The sequence below is a fragment of the Ursus maritimus genome, unplaced genomic scaffold, assembly GCF_017311325.1.
Source record: "Ursus maritimus isolate PB19 unplaced genomic scaffold, ASM1731132v1 scaffold_17, whole genome shotgun sequence".
Classification (NCBI taxonomy): domain Eukaryota; kingdom Metazoa; phylum Chordata; class Mammalia; order Carnivora; family Ursidae; genus Ursus; species Ursus maritimus.
In genome coordinates this window covers 60,197,742-60,215,522 of record NW_024424119.1, presented here as the reverse complement: position 1 = coordinate 60,215,522, position 17,781 = coordinate 60,197,742, and the positions used below count along the sequence as shown (strand labels likewise).

Genomic DNA, 17,781 nt, shown 5'->3' with positions numbered 1-17,781 from the left:
CAGAATCTTGCAGAGGTCCTAGAGACCGACATCAAGCTCAGAGAAGTGGACAGACTCCAGCTACAGTCTCTCTAAACAGGTGGTTCTCAATCAGGGGCAATTTGCGCCCCCCACCCCCAACAGATATTTTTCATTGTCATGAAGGGGTTAGGAGGAGAGTGACTGGTATCTAGTGGGTAGGGGGGCTGCTACATCCCCTATACTGCACAGGACAGCCCTATAACAAAGAATGGCCAGAGCCACACTGTCCATGCGATATGTGAGGCTGAGAAAGCCCCCGAAACTCCCTCCCTGGGACCCATATTTCCTGGGTTTACTTCCTCTCTACAATACTGACACTTCCACATTTGTATTTCCAGCTCAGACCTCCTTCCGCCTAAACATCTCCACCTGGATGTATATTAACATATCTAACATCAAGCTCGTGATCCCCAAAAACCTGCTGCTCCTTGGTGTTCTCCATCTCACTTCACCACCACTGAAAGCTGAAGCCCAAGGCCCCCATATCTGATTTTCTCTCTTTCATGCCACAAAGCACACCCGATCCATCAGTAAATCCTTTCAGCTTCCCCTTCAACATATTTCCAGAATCTGACTACTTCTCAAGACATCATCCTCAACTTCTCTCTCACTTCCCAATCCTGAGTGTTCCATCAGACCCTGAATCTGAGCTGCTTTCTCACTGTCTCACCAAGCCATGTCTCCAACAGCTGACCACACAGCAGCCTTTCACGTCATCCGCTCACACACTGGCCCCTCAGCTGATTCCCAACACACAACAAGAATGGCCGTGTTCAAACTGAAGTCAGAACCTTCTATCTTACCCAGAAGGGCCAGGCCCTGACCTCTGGTCCCCACCTCACACCACGGCAGTGACGCTGGCCTCCTTGCTGACTCCCCCAGACTGCAATGCCACCTGCCTTCCCACAACCCTCTTCATTTGCCCTTCCCTCATCTGTGTTCTCTGCTGGGGTACAAGCTCCTGTCCATCTGGCTTACTGTTACATCCTTGGGCCTGGTATGGGACAGGCACCCAATAATTATTGCAACTGCTGCCTGAGCAGACAGAGGTGCAGACCACGTGTGCACAGCAACCGGAGACCCAGAAGGACCTACCCACAACCCCCTACCCTCCTGGGTATGGTTCTAGCCCATACTCTGGGCCCAGCCTGGGTCCAAGGCAATCACAGCCAATAGTCTTTATCAGGAAGGTAACGGTAAAAGGAAATTTTGAAACAAGTATCACCACCTTAACTCAAAGTTCTCATTTCCTTCCAGCTTCTCTTCATATACACACATTTTACATCAGTAACTTTCCCTTAAACATCCCACTGTGTATCTCCATAGTCTTCACAATTGCCACATTAACAGTAGGGCAATATTTCATCAAGCCGGCATATCATAGAGTATTTCATCGTTTTTCTAACACTGATCTTCTGTGATTTTTCAATTTCTCCTTACTTCGAAAAACACTGTTAATGTCTTCATAAGTGATCATTACTATGATTTTATCCATTAGTTGTTCAATGGTATTCCGTGAACATCTAATACATGCAAAGCACTCTCCTCTCTTCAGCTAAAGCCCCAAAGATCAGGTGCGCGGGTCCATGGGTCACAACAGCTTTTGGTCTTTGTGATCAGCCCCCAGAGGCTAGACTGCCAGCCCAGCACTCTAAAACAATCAACAGTGGGTTCCTTCCTGTGGTGTTCCCTGACACTAAGAGTCCCTGACACCTGCCTCTGCCCCCACTTCCCATTGCCCTGTATGAACCATCATCACCACCACCCTGCTCAAACTCTGACCATCCTGTGGACTCTGCCCCATGTGCACAGTGCCACCTTCCAACTACAAAGACATCTCCCAGTGTCTGTCCATCCAGTAACACATTTTGGCCATGGGCAGGCCCAGCCTTTATACAAGTCTTCGGGTCTGCGCTGCCTCCCTGTCCACACTCTCCAATCTGGCCCATGCCATTAGGACCCAATTATGTCTGTTAGTCTGCTACTCAGTTTGGATGTCAACAAATATTTGCTCATGTTTCTTGGCATTAGATATACATATGACTCCACTCAGGGATCCTACATGTATATTTTTACGGTTTTTATTTTAATTCCAGTTAGTTAACATACTGTAACAGTAGATTCTGGTGTACAATATAGTGATCCAAAACTTCCATACACCACCTGGTGCTCATCACAAGTGCACTCCTTAATCCCCCAGTCTGTTTCCTGGTTACCTTTTTTTCCCCCTTTGCTTGTTTGTTTTTTAAATTCCACATGAGACAAATCATATGGTATCTATTTCTGACTTATTTCACTTAGCTCCATCCATGCCATTGCAAATGGCAAGATTTTACTCTTTTTTTATGGATAATATTCCATTGTATATATACATTCCATATCTTCTTTATCCATTCGTCTATTGATGGACACTTGGGCTGCTTCCACAGTTTGGCTATTGTAAATAATGCTGCATAAACATCGGGGTGAATGTATCCCTTTGAATTAGTATTTCTGTATTCTTCAGGTAAATACCTAGTAGTGCAATTGCTGGATCATAGTGTAGGTCTATTTTTAAGTTCCTGAGGAACCTCGATACCGTTTTTTCACAGCAGCTGCACCAGTTTGCACTCCCTCCAACAATCCAAGAGGGTTCCCCTTTCTCCACATTCTCGACAACACCTGTTGTTTCTTGTATTGTTGATTTTAGCTATTCTCACATGTGTGAGGTAATATCTCATTGTAGTTTTGGTTTGTATTTCCCTGATGATGAGTATCTTTTTTTTTTTTCTTAAGACTTTAGTTTTAAGTAATCTCTACACCCAACATGGGGCTCAAACTCACAACCCCAAGATCAAGAGTTGCATGCTCTACCGACTGAGCCGGCCAGGTGCCCCAAGCATCTTTTCATGTGTCTATTGGCCATCTGGATGTCTTCTTTGGAAAAATGTCTATTCATGTCTTCTGTCTGCTACTTAATTGGATTATTTGTTTTTTGGATGTTGAGTTTTATAAGTTTTTTATATATTTTGGATACTAATCAGGGATCATTATATTTAAAAGAAAACTCAGCACAATCCCTAACAGAATCTCAGATGACTTCTTTGTAGAAACTGACAGGCAAAAAAAAAAAAAAAAAAAAAAAAAAAAAAGGAGGAGGAGGAGGAGGAGAAATTGACAGGCAACCCTAAAATTCACATGGAAACTGAAGAGTCCCAGAACAGCCAAAATAATCTTAAAAAAGAACAAAGTTGGAGAACTCATACATTTCCCAATACAAAACTTGCTCTAAAGCTTACAGTAATTAAGATAGTATCATACTAGCATAAAGACAGACATGTCATCACTGGAACAGAATTGAAAGTCCAGGAATAAACCCATATATCTATGGTCAATTGATTTTCAATAAAGACACCAGACCATTCAACGGTGAAAGAACAGTCTTTTCAACAAATGGTGCTGGGACAAATGGATATCCACATGCAAAAGAATGAATCTGAACACCTGCCTGATACCATATGCAAAAATTAATTTAAAATGGATCAAAGATCTGAATATAGGAGCTAAATCCATAAAACACTTAGAATAAAACATAGGCAGGGAGCCTGGGTGGCTCAGTCCATTAAGTGTCCAACTTGATTTCAGCTCAGGTCATGATCTCAGGGTTGTGAGATCAAGCCCCTCATTGGGCTCTGTGCTGAGTGTGGAGCCTGCTTAAGATTCTCTCTATCCCTCTCCCTCTGTCCCTCCCTACCCCCACTTGCATGCATGCTCTCTTTAAAAAAAAAAAAGAAAAAAGAAAAGAAAAAGAGAAAGAAGAAAACATAGGCATAAATCTTCATGACCTAGGATTGGCAATTTTTTTAAAAAAGATTTTATTTATTTATTTGAGAGAGTGTGTGTGCATGCACAGTGGGCAGGGCGGGGGGAGGCAGAGGGAGAGCGAGAATCTCAAGCAGGCTCCACGTTCAGCATGAGGCCCAACAGGAGGCTCCATTCCATGATCCTGAGATCATGACCTGAGCCAAAATCAAGAATCAGATGCTTACCCGACTGAGCCATCCAGCACCCCTTGGCAATTTTTTATATGACCTGCCCCCCCAGAGCACATGAAACAAAAGAAAAATACACAAATTAGACATCAAAATTTAAAATGTTTGTGCTTCAAAAAACACCATCAAAAAAGGGAAAACAAAACCCACAAAAAGAAAAATATCTGCAAGTCATATAACTGATAAGGAACCTACATTTACAGTATATAAAAACACACAATTTGATAACAAAAAGACAATCAAATTTAAAAATAGGAAAAGGATCTGAATAGAAATTTCTCCAATGAACATATACAGATGACCAATAAGGACAAGAAAAGTTGTTCAACATCATTAGTCATTAGGGAAATGCAAATCAGCACCACAACGAGATGCCAACTTCACACCCACAAGGATAACTATAATCAAAAAGATGGACCATAGCAAGTGCTGATGCTTATAGAGAGAAATGGGAACCCTCACAGACTGCTGATGGGGATATAAAATTCCGCCGTCACTGTAGGAAACATTTTGGCAGTCCCTCAAATGGTTATCTCCAACCGAGATAATTGTAGATTCACGTGAAGCATGAGAAATAATAGACCTCCTTGTACACTTTGCCCAGTGTATGAGTTTCCCAGCATTGCTGTAACAAAGTACCACAAACTGGGTGGCTTAAAACAAAATAAATTTGTTTTTATCTTTTCACAGTCCTGGAAGTCAGAAGTCCAACATCAAGGTGATGGCAGGGCCATGCTCCTTCTGAAGCCTCTAAAGAAGAATCCTTTCTTGCTTCTTCTAGCTTCTGGTGGCTATGGCAATCCTTGGTTCACAGCTGTGCCACTCCAATCTCTGCCTCTGCGTGCACATGGCAAGCTTCTTTCCTGTGTCTGTGTCTGTCCCCCTCTTAAGAGAACACCAGGCATCGAACATAGGGTACACTTAAATCCAGGATGATTTGATCTTGAGATCCTTAATAAATTACATTGGCAAAGACCCTGAATCCAAATACGGTCACATTCTGGGGTTCTGGGTGAACATGAATTTGAGAGGACACTATTCAACCTACTAATATCCAATTTCCCCCACTACAATATTTTGCAAAACTATGGCATACTATCCTAACCAGGATACTGAACTGACATTGACAAAACCCACCAATCTTATTCAGATTTCCTCACCTTTACTTGTATTCATCTATAAAGCATCTGTGTTCCATTCTACACAATTCTGTCACCTGTTCTGGTTCACCTATCTACCACCACAGTCAAGATACTGAACAGTTCTACTGTTTAAAAGATCGGTCTGGCTTTGGGGCAAAGAATGGCTAGCGTAAGTACAGTATGGAAACAGAAAAACTAGAAAGACCAGTTAAGGGGTACCTGCTATCATCCAAGAAAGGCACAGTGGTGACCTGGATCCAAGTAGTGACTACTAGAGGGACAGTGGTGGTGGCACTGAGCTGTTGTCCTGTGGGTACAGCCAACAGGGCTTTTTTCTTTTTTAAGATTTTACTTATTTGTTTGAGAGAGAGAGAGAGTGCATAAGCAGAGGGGAGACGCAGAGGGAGAGGGAGAAGCAGACCCCCACTGAGCAGGGAGCCCGACACGGGGCTCGATCCCAGGACCCTGAGATCATGACCTGAGCTGAAGGCAGACGCCCACCCGACTGAGTGACCCACGCGTCCCCCAACAGGACTTTCTGATGGACTGAATGCAAGATGTACGAGAGAGCAGAATTAAGGATGATTCCTTGTCGGTATTTTTACAAGGAAAAATGTAAATTTTTATATTGACTGGGGAGAACTAACATCTTTATGATGTCCAAGTACAGGAAGTGTCTTTCCAGGGTTCAGATCTTTTGTTTTGGGAAACAGTGTTTTACACTATTTCTTACATAAGTTTTGTACATAAACTCACTTCAGAGTATTTTACCTTTCGTGGTGGTGTAAAGGGGGTTACTGTTTTTTATATTCGAAGGCTACAGATTTTTAGAGGTCAATTTTATATCTAGTTCCTTTACTGAATGATTTCATTGTCTTCATTTTAGCACTGACTCTCAGGATTTCCAGGTACAGTTATCTCACTGGCAAACAGTTTTACTGTTTACTATTGATTTTCTAATTCTTTTACCTCTAATAGTTCCTGTCTGATTACATTGCTTAATCCCACCAATAAAATGCTGAAGATTAACAGAGATGATAAGCAGCCTAACTTTTTACTAACCTTGGTGGGAATGCCTCCAGGGTTTCCCCACTAAGTAAAATGGATGAGTGAATGATGGATGCACGGACAGATGGGTGGACAGGAGGGAGGGAGGGAAGGAGGAAGCACAGGATAAATGGGTAGAGAGTAGGACAGATGATGTAAGACAGACAGACTGAAAGCCTGGAAGAAGATCCTGTCCCAGCTGAACTCTGACACAACTGTAGCCCCTCCGACATTGTGTTGTAGCCTTATTTAAGAGACCCTGACCCAGAGGTCCCAGTCTGAGGTCCTAACCACAGAAACTGTGAGATAATAAATCTCTGCTGTTTCAAGATGCTTTATTTGAGGGAATCTGTTACACAGCAATAAATAACCAACATACTATCTTTACTAGGGTAAATTTTGGCTAATTTTATTTTCCTAGGAGAGTCTCCACTTCATCTAGGTTTTCACATTCATTTGCCAACAACTGTATGTAACAGTTTCTTAAAATTTTGTTATCCTGCAAAACAAGAAGGCATTCAAAGATGAATGTCAAAAAGAAATAGAATCTTGCTTGAAAGGCTCCAATTGGCCAAATCTGGGATAATTTGAGCATCAAAAAAAAAAAAAAAAAAAAGATTGCAATACATTTGATAAACATGGATTCATTCTATAGCAATACCAAAAACTAAGGGGCACAACAGGGGAAAGAAAGTTGTTCTTTAAAGAGCACCTGGTAACAAATGAGAAGAAATGTCAGACTCCATCTACTGAATATAAAGAGAGGGAGCAGCACCAAACAGCATGAAGGTCCAACAGACACCATCTCAACAACTGATCAAACTGTAGCATCAACACCAGGACACACATGACTCCTCATGCGATGAAAACGTCCACAAAGCTACCTGCACAGTATTCTTGTCAAAACTGTTTACTGTGAATCTAATCATGAGGAAACAAAGCAGACATATCCAGATTGTGGGTCACTGTACAGAGCAAATGACCTGGACTCCTCAAAATTGTACATGTCATAAAAGATTTAAGGGGAAATGGGGCTGGGGCCTGTTCTAAACTAAAGACAAAAGGAACCAGATAACCAGATGCTAAACATTACCTGTGATTAGGATACATGGGGACCAACTGGGAAAATCTGAATATGAACAATATACTGTATGTATAGATTGTTAACAGTATTGCATCAATACTAAATTTCCTGAATTTAACTACTATGCTGTGATTATATGAGAATTTCCTTGTTTTTAGGAGATACTGAAAGCCTTGGGGTGAAGAAACATGACACATGCAACTTACTCTCTATGGTGCATTAGTAATAGTAACATATCAAAGAGAGAGAAGAATGATAAAGTCACTGATGAATCTCGGTGAAGGGTATATGAGTGCTCAGTGAATATTCTTTGACATTTTGTAAAGGTTTGAAATTTTTCAAAACAAAAAGTTGTAAAAAATCTTTAGGATTACTACTCTAGATTGTTATTTCCCAAGTTTACATTCAAAAATTTAAGTTACTTTCTTGCTGTTAGAAGAGCTACAGTAAATAATGAAATACTTCACTGTAAAAGAAGATCAACAGATTCAGCAAGTCAGGTAACAAAGGCTTAAAAGCTATTAAACAAGACCAGAATAAGTCCTATTATAAAAACTAACTACGGGGCACCTAGGTGGCTCAGTTAGGCGTTAAGGGCCGACTCAGGTTGTGATCTCAGGGTCGTGGGACTGAGCCCCTCATCAGGCTCCGCACTTAGCACGGAATCCGCTTGAGATTCTCTCTCCCTCTCCCTCTGCCCTTCTTGCCACCCTGTGCGCTCAGGCACACACTCTCACACATGCTCACTCCCTCTCTCTCTCCCTCTCTCTCTCTCTATCCCTTAAATAAATAAATAAATCTTTAAAAAAAAAAAACAAAAACCCTACTACAACAGAAGTACCAGCATGGAAATGTCTCAATTAGAGTCACACTTTTTTTTTAAGGTTTTATTTATTCATTTATGAGAGAGAGACAGAGAGAGCACAAGCCAGGGGAGCAGCAGGCAGAGGTAGAAGAAGCAGGCTCCCCGCTGAGCAAGGAGCCCGCTACAGCACTTGATCCCAAGACCGTGGGATCATGACCTGAGCCAAAGGCAGACGATTAAACAACTGAGCCACCCAGGTGTCCCTATAGAGTCACACTTCTGCAAACAGCTTTCAGGACTCTAACCAAAAAGTAAAAACAGTCAAAGATTCTAATAAAGACTCATAGCTGCAAGGTCCTTAGAACAAAATCCCACACGACAGCCCCCAGGTCTTCACAAGCACCCAGTTTACATACAATTTTACTAGAAATAGTAACTGGGTTTCCCAGCCTACAACCCTGTCACAGGATGAGTGCCTTCCCCAAAAGGAGGCAGTAGAGGGGTATGACCCCAGAGGCCTGCACAAAGAGCCCTCCAGGCAGGGGAACATAGAGCACAAGGCCCCAGTTGATCTAAAAGTAGCCAGGGGGCCACAGGGCCTGGAACAAGAGCTGGGGGAAGTAGCAGGAAAAGACAGTAGGTAGCCCAGGGCCTGACGCCACACAAAGCCTTGTTGGCCCTGGTGAAGAACTCACAAGCCACAGGAAGGATGCGCACAAAGCAGAAACACTCCATGGACACCTATGTTCCTGAGCAGAGATCATGGAGGCCATGGTGAAGGAGGAAGAAGAGGCGAGCATGGACTCCAGCAACAGCCTCTGTGGTGAGCGTAAGATGTACTCTACAGGCAGAGCCAACAGCAGTTTCTGAGGAACAGCTTCTGCAGACAAAGCCAGTCACTACGGGACGAGCTCAGAGGTCAGGTGAGAGCTCAAGGCGCACACTGTGTTGAAGGTGCCCATCAGCTCTCCCAGCACTCAATACGTCCCCAAACCTGGAGACCAGACAAAGGTGAGGCTGGGGTCCACAAAGCACTGGCTGAGGTCACTCAGGGTAAGGACACAGAGCAGGGGGACCAGGATGAGGCCCTGGGGCACGTGAGTATCCAGAGGTCAGGCTCCAGGGGAAAGTCCTGCAAACAAGACAGAAAACAGACCCGACAAGCCAGAAGAGTGAGGTGTGTAGAAGCCCAATGAGGAAACTAAGCACTCCTTTTTTCTTGAACTACTATGTCAAATGCTGTCAAGAGGTCTAGTAAGATGAAGTCTGAGAACCAACAGACTTGGCAACACCTGGGTTAATGCTCAAAGGGCAGGCTTGGTAGGTCCTGAGAAATGCAATAGGAAAGAAATAGCAAAGGAAGAATGAAGTCTGAGTCACTAGGATTTAACTTACAGAAAAGTAAAAAAGCACATGAACACAAGTATCTCATGTTTGTAAAGCCCGGGTGACAGGATGTGCAACTGAAAAGCAGCTAAGAGTCTAGTTTCAACCCACCTCTATGCTCAAGAGGTCTGTGGCGGGACTAAATCCCAGACCTCCCACTAAGCCAGAGCTCATGACCACACTCACCCCGCAGAGCGGCAGATGCAGACAAGAGTACTGCAACATGCACCCCGCAGGGCTATGGCTTCTGGCAGCTCTGATCCACACATGTGCACCTGCACTAGCGCTCCACAGCTAAGCAGCCACCAGCAAGCCTGCTTTCCAAATGCTGGCTCATCTCTCCTAAGCCTTCACTCCTCTCGTCCACAAAATGGGGGCATTCCTCCAGCCTTCCGCTAAGTCCTCTTACTCTTTAGCCCTTTTTTAGAGAATTCGTATCTCATCCTCTCCCCTAGATTACAGGATTCTCGTCCTAGATGGTCCAAAATTAATGCAAACTCCAACATTCTTCATGCTAGGGCCGCACTGCACAGTAGACACAGAGGATGAGACACATGTATAATCTTAAATTTTCCAAGATTTTCCAACAGTCAAATTAAAAAAAGTACAAAGAGGAGTAATTTTAAATTTTACTTAACTCAATACATATCCAAAATATCATTTCAACATACAACCAATATAAAATAATTAATACTAAAAAAACACAAAATATCTCAATAAGTCTCTATATTCCAGTGTGCATTTCACACAGCACATTCCCGTCTGGTGTGGACATTTCAGGTATTTAAAAACCACGGGAGGCTATGGCCAGCTTGTTGGGAGAGGGCAGCCACCTCTGCACTCCAATCTGTACATGTGAAGAAGCCAATCTTTCTCCAAGACTCCATGTGGAACCCTGAGCAAGGCACCTGTGTCACCAGTCTGCAGCAGGCATGCACACACAGGAGACTTCCTTCAACCAACCAAGTGGTTCAGCATGCCCTCTCTGATGCTTCTGTAACATTTTTCTTTCTTTTAATAGCAATTATCAATCTGTAATTGTGCATGTGGTTCTCAAAACTAGAACAAAAGCACCTCCTAAGGACCAGGCACCATGTTTGTTTTCATGTGGCTCCACGTTCAAAAGCTGACAAACAGAAGGCATTGAATGTCACAAAACCGAACGAGTGAAGAAACAGGTGCATGGATACGTGGCTCCTATCTACGAATGAAGAAACAGGTGCATGGATACGTGGCTCCTATCTACGAATGAAGAAACAGGTGCATGGATACGTGGCTCCTATATCTACACTTGGAAGCCTGTTAGTTAGAAACATGTACCCTAGGACACCACCAAAAGAAAAAAAAAAATCCATAAGCCAATTTTGATTCCTTCTCCTTTTTCATTAAGTTTTACAACATTTACAAATCACCTAAAATATGCCAGGTAATATTCAAGGTGTTGGAAACTAATAAAACCTAAAGCCCTACCTTCAAAGAGTTTACAGTCTAGCCATGAAGACATTAACAAAGAGGGGCGCCTGGGTGGCTCAGGAGCTTAAGCAACTGCCTTTGGCTCAGTTCATGATCCCAGGGTCCTGGGATTGAGCCCCACATAGGGCTCCCTGTTTGGCAGGGGCCCTGCTTCTCCCTCTCCCTCTGCCGCTCCCCCTGCTTGTGCTCTCCTGCTCTGTCAAATAAATAAATAAAATCTTAAAAAAAAAAAAAAAGACAATAACAAAGAGATAACATAAAGGAATCAGTAATTAAAACACAAAACATGTGGGGCACCCGGCTGGCTCAGTAGGTAAAACATGCAACTCTTGATCTCCGGGTCATGAGTTCAAGTCCCATACTGGGTTAAAACACACACACACACACACACACACACAATATGTGTTCTAACAAAGGACAGAGTGCTCTGGAAGCACAGGGAGTACATCTCCATCAGAGGTCAGCAAACCAGAGCCTGCCGCTTGTTTCTCTACAGCCTGAAAGCCAAAGATGTTTTTGTTTTTAAATCGTAAAAATCATCTGAAATTCAAATCCCAACATCCACACACACAGTGGCACACAGCCAGGCTCACTTATCCACACACGGTTTGTGGTCTGTTTCACGCTATAAGGCAGAGCTCGGGAATGACAGGCAAACACACCTGCACCCAGTGCCACCTTTTAGCCATACTATGACTGGACCTTTCTGTCATTGTTGTAACCAGTGTGTACCCATCACATCAAAAGAAGAAAAAAGAATAGTGGGCTTTGAATTCACAATACTTTGAATTCACAGATTACGATGTTACAAACTCCAATAGCAAAGCTCTGGGCTTATCATGCAAAGACATGGTAACTAGAGTAAAAAACAACAGTAAACAGTGGCATCAGAGACAAAGTACACATCCCAGACTTCACAATTCACAGGAAGGCAATAATCAGAAAAGTCAGAAAATTCTAAGAACCTCAACAACTCCAAATAAGATGAACTCAAAGAGATACTCATCCAGACATGTCGTAATCAAATTGCTGAATGCCAGATGATTTTGAAAGCAACAAGAGAGAAGCAACTTAATGACGTATAAGAGAGACCCTCCATAAGATTAGGAGCTGATCTCTCATCAGAAACCACAGAGGCCAGAAGACAGTGGGATGACACACTCAAAGTGTTGAAAGAATGTCAACCAAGAATTCTACACACACCGAAGTACTTTTATAAATGAAGAAGAAATTAAAGCATTTAATATTAACAAAAGAATTTATCACTGGCGACCTACTCTATAAGAAATGTTAAGGAAGTCCTCCACGTAAATCTAAAAGACAGTATAAATGCACTTTTAGTTGTAACTGTTGTTTTCTTCTATACGATTTTTTTTTAAGATGTTATTTATTTGTTTGATAGACTGAGAGAGAGCACAAGCAGGGGGAGTGGCAGACAGAAGAAGAAGCAGGCTCCCTGCTGAGCAAGGAGCCCAACCAAGCCACCCAGGTGCCCCTCTTCTGTATGATTTAAAAGACAACTGCATAAAACAACAATTGTAACGGTGAGTCTGTGTGGACAGGCAGACTGCACACAACAACGTACAAAGATGTAATTTGTTTGACAATCACAGCACAAGAAGGACAAAAGAAATGGAGCTATACAAGGGCAATTTTTTTTATATACTATTTTAATAAAACTGGTGTTCATCCAAACTAGATTGTTATAAGTTAAAATATTAAATTTCTTTCCCCAAGGAAACAAAAGTACAGTCAAACAATGAGGGAAGTAAAATGGCACACTGGAAAATATCTATTTAATGCAAAAGAAAGTAATGGAGGAAAAGGGGAACAAAAATATGTAAGATATACAGAAAGCAAACACCAAACTAACAATGCAAATCCTACCTTTTCAGTAATTACATTAGATGTAAGTGGATTAAACATTCCAATTAAAAGACAGAGACTGATGGATTAAAAAAAATATGATCCAACTGTATGCTGTCTACAAGACACAGACCTTAGATTGAAAGATATGAAGAGATTAAAAGTAAAAGCTGGAAAAAGAGCTACAGAGAGAAACCACAAACCACAAGCGGAAGGGCTACACGGCTATCAGACAACATAGGCTTTAAAACAAGAACTACTGCTAGAGACAAAAAGGGACATTTCATAATGATAAAAGGGTCAAAACAACAGGTAGATGTAACGACTATAAATACACGCACAAGTAACAACAGAAACTTAAAACACAGGAAGCAAACACTGACAAAACTGAAAGGAAAAGAAAATGCAACAATACCATGAGACTCCAAAACCCTACTGCCAGGAACAAACAGAATCACTAAAAGACAACAAGGAAGATTCCACACCACAGACCAGCTCCATCTAACACACAGAGAACCACCTACCTAAGGGCTATACAGTACACATTCTGTTCAGGCACTCATCAAACACTCTTCAAGACAGAACATTATCGGAGCCTTTTTTTTAAATTAACTAATTATAACAAACTGAAATTAAAGTATATCCTGACTGTAATGGAATTATACTAAAAAGATCAACAAAACAGGAAAATCTAGGAAATACTTAAATACTTGGAAATTAAACAACACACTTCTAAATAATCCATGGGTCAAGGTGCCTGGCTGGCTGGCTGCCTGGCTGAGTCGGTAAAGCGTGTGACACTTAATCTCAGGATCGTCAGTTCAAGCCCCACACTGGCATGGAGCCTACTTAAAATATAAATAAATGAATAAATAATCAATCAATCAACCGACCAATGGGTCAAAGATACCACAAGGGAAAACAGAAAATATTTTGAACTGAAAAAAATGAAAACACAGCATATCAAAATTTATAGGAGGCAGCTTGTTTTAGTTTTCTAGGGCTACTGTAACAGAGTATCATAACTGGGTGAATTAAAACTAACAAATTTGTTGTCTCGATTCTGGAAGCCAGAAGTCCAAAATCAAGGTGCCAGCTGGGCCATACTTTCCCTGATGGCCCTAGGAGGTCTTTCTTCCCTCTCAGCTTCTGGAGTTTGCCGGCAAGCCTTGGTACTCCGTGGCTTGTAGGTGTCACTCCAGGATATGGCTCTCCTTTCCCTTTATGTCTTTTACATGGTCCCCTCCATACATGCCTGTCCTCACAAAGCACTCCCCTCTCTCATGCCAGCACCAATCACATTGTACTAGGAGCCATCCTATTCTGGACCTCATCAGAATTTGTCTACAATGACACCATTTCCAAATAAGGTCACATCCTGACGAACAGGGTGGGCAGGGGACTTCAATATATCTTTTTGGAGGGTCACAAATCAACCATAACACAGCTAAAAAAGTGCTTTGAGGGAAATGTATACCTCCAACTCCTGTATCAGAAAAGAACTCAAACCAAGATCCTAAGCTTCCACCTTAAGAAACTAGAAAAAAGACAAATTAAACCCAAAGCAAGCAAAAGAAAGTAAATAAAGATAAGATTATAGTGAAAATAAATGAAAAGAGAATTAAAAAATAAAGAATCAACAAAATGAAAAGTTACTTCTTTGAAATTTCAACATAACTCACAAACCTTTGGCTAAACTAACCAAGAAAAACAGAAGACCCAAATTACTAATCAGGAATGAAAGAGGGAATATTACTACCCACCCTCTAAAAGAGAGAGAATTATAAGGCAATACTACAAGCAACTGAATACCAACAAAGCAGAGGAAATGAACAAATTCCTAGAAAGACATAAAACACCAAAAGTGACTTAAGAATAGAAACCCTGAATACCTAAAACAAGTGAGGAAATTAATCGTGAAAAAACTTCCAACAAAGAAAGCCCAGAACCAAACTGCTTCAGGAGTGAATTCTACCAAACGTCTAAAGAACAAATAACACTTCCAAAAAAACAGGATATACCTCTAAACTCATGAAGCCAGTATCACTCTCACACCAAGCACTCAAAGACACCAACAAAAAAGAAAACCACAGACCAATGTAATATCATGAATACAGATGCAAAAGTCCTCAACAAAATACTACCAAACCAAATGCAGCAAGATATAAGAAGGGTTAGATACTATGACAAAGTGGCTTTACTGCAGAAACACTGAAAAATAGAATATGCCATATTGACAGAATAAAGGATAAAGCCGTATGATCATCTCAACAAATGCAGAAGCACTTAAAACTGAACACCCCTTTCTGACTAAAACCAACACAAACAAAACCACTCAACGAACGGAACAGAAGGTAACTTCTCCAACCCGATAAAAGGCATCTATGAAAACCCAAGGCTAACATCATACTTGATGGTGAAAGACCGAAAGCTTTTCCCTAAAAACAAGAATGAGACAGGGATGGCTGCTCTCACCACTTCTATTCAAATGTTACTGGAGGTTCTAGTTGGAGCCATTAGGTAAGGAAAAGAAATAAAAGGCACCCAGACTTAAAAAGAAGAAGTAAAACTTTGATATCTCCATTGCCAGATGACAGGATCTGTGCAGTTGAAACGTGAACAACGCAGGTGGTCAGGGTGCCAAGCCCGGTGCAGCTGGAAATCCACGTATGACTTTTGACACCCCAAAAACTGAACGAAGAGCCTACTCGACAGCAGCCTTACCGATCACATAAACAGTAAATTAACACGTATTCTGCACATCACATACTGCACTCTTACAATAAAACCATAAGGAAAGTACTTGAGAGTACTGTACTATAGCCATCAAAAAAATCTGCATGTAAGTGGACCTGCACAGTTAAAACCCACGCTGTTCAAGAGTCAACTATACATATAACACGTGCTATTTTTCTATGTATGTGCCATACGTTAATAAAGTTCCCCCAGAAATTGTATTTATGTTCTGGCTACATGTCTTATTGTTACTGAGTCTGTTTAAGGTATGAGGACAGATACTACGGAACCATAATGGCAGATTCTAACAGACCACTTCTGTAAGGGAAGGAAAACAGATGGGTACATGAGCCAGAGGTGGGGGAACGCCTGACCTTTCACCAGCCCATATACAGCTGGCATTTTGTTTCACTCTAGCATTCATGGAGCTCACAAAACACAGGCGAAGGGCAAGGATAAGCAAGCAACCAAGACTCTCTGAGCCTACATGCTAGCCTTGGAATCTGATGGGGAGAAGACCTAGACTCCAAGGACAGAAATCAGTTCGAAAACCAGGCTAGCAAACAATTTTCAAATGACCCAAAACAGAGAGCCCTCTAGGCCTTTCTCAAGCTAGCACTTATTAGGAGGCCACTGGGTGTCAGATGCTTTCCACGTAGTATCAAGAATCCCTTCTTCCGTTGAAACGAATGTAATATTGTTTGTCAAATATACTTCAATTTAAGAAAAAAATCTATCTCTCCTTTCCAATGAGTTGTACTTCATGGTAACTAAGCAATTTTTCTTTGTAAAAGTACTCCAGATAATAAATGAAGAAAGTCTGTCATTTTGCAGTTAATGATCCTGAGCAATAAACATCAATGACTGCTAACATCACAGAGTAAGATGACCAGACTTACCATGCCTGATAAAAACAACAACAACAACAACCCAAACACCTCAGTACTAGTTACAAAGTATTCTAGCTAAAAAAAAGAAAGAAAAGAAAGAAAAAAGAAAAATGTTTTTAAAAGACAGACCTACATCTGATGCAGCCTCCAGCCCTGGGCTGTCCAACGGAAAGGTAATGTGAGCCACAAGCATGAGCCAGGTCTATAATTTTCAATTTTCTAGTAATCACATTTAAAAAAAGGAATTAGAAACACAAATTACTTTTAGTAATATTTAACCCAATATATCCAAAATATTGTATTTCAACATGCAATAAGTATTTTTTGCAGTATTAATGTGATACTTTACATTCTCTTTTTCACACTAAATCTTCTGAAACCCTGTATGTATTTTACACTTACAGCACATCTCAATTCACACTAACCACGTTTCAACTGCTCAAGAGTGGCATGATGGCTATCATAATGGAAAGCAGCAGCTCTACATCTCAAATATCAATGAAATATCTCAAATATCAGTAAATACTGAGAAGAGAGGAACATCTTAACATAGCAATGCAATCAGCAAAATCAAGATTATGGAAAGCTTTGGGACAAATGAACCATTATCTTCAAAACAAATGTGAAAGAAAAATAAAGACATGCCAATCAATATATTGAGATTTAAGAGAAATCTATCAAGGGCAATGAATAGACCATATTTTGTTCCTAATTTGAAATGAAATAAGAAATATGAACAGTAACTGTATATTTGTTGACTGAAATATTTATATGAACTGAAATATATATTCACAGATGGAGTGGGGACTGTCCATGAGGAGGTAACTGTTGATGCCGGGAGACAGGCATGAGGGGCCTCATTCTTCCACCACATATCTACTTCTAAATAGGTTCGAAAAGTTCGGTAATAAACGTCTGAAATATCTATGTATGTACTTGCCTGTGTAGGCTCCATAATAATACTGGTGGCCTGCCAAGAGAACTGAGTGCTAGGGAACAAAGGAGAAAGATGTTTCACTTTATACTCTTTTTTTTTTTTAATTTTGAATCATGTAACTGTCTTACCTACTCAAAAAATTAAATTTACACGTATATATACTTTGACTCCACCCCCTGGCCTCTACAACTCCACCATGTCACCAGGCCCAGGCCTACTCACTAGTCCCCATGCTTCCTCTCTGGCCTTCCTTCAATGCACTCTCCACACAGCAGCCAGAGTCGTCTTTTTAAAATAGCGTTCTGTGCCTAAAATCTCTCAATGACTGTCTACAGTGCTGAGGAAACCACCAACTCGTTACCA

General features: G+C 41.3%; 1 protein-coding gene across 5 annotated transcripts in view; it reads right to left on the bottom strand.

Annotated features, from left to right (window-relative positions):
- Positions 1 to 17,781, bottom strand: part of EHMT1 (euchromatic histone lysine methyltransferase 1) — a 140,394-nt gene that overhangs the window by 115,633 nt on the left and 6,980 nt on the right. Inside the window, exon 1 of one of the 5 annotated variants that reach the window (XM_040632309.1) lies at positions 17,422 to 17,440. The exons of the other annotated variants lie outside the window; for them this stretch is intronic. Within the exon in view, the coding sequence (XP_040488243.1) occupies positions 17,422 to 17,436 (15 nt within the window). The 5' untranslated portion in view covers positions 17,437 to 17,440. Of the gene's footprint in view, positions 1 to 17,421; positions 17,441 to 17,781 lie in introns of those variants that run through there. 5 annotated transcript variants of the gene reach the window in all.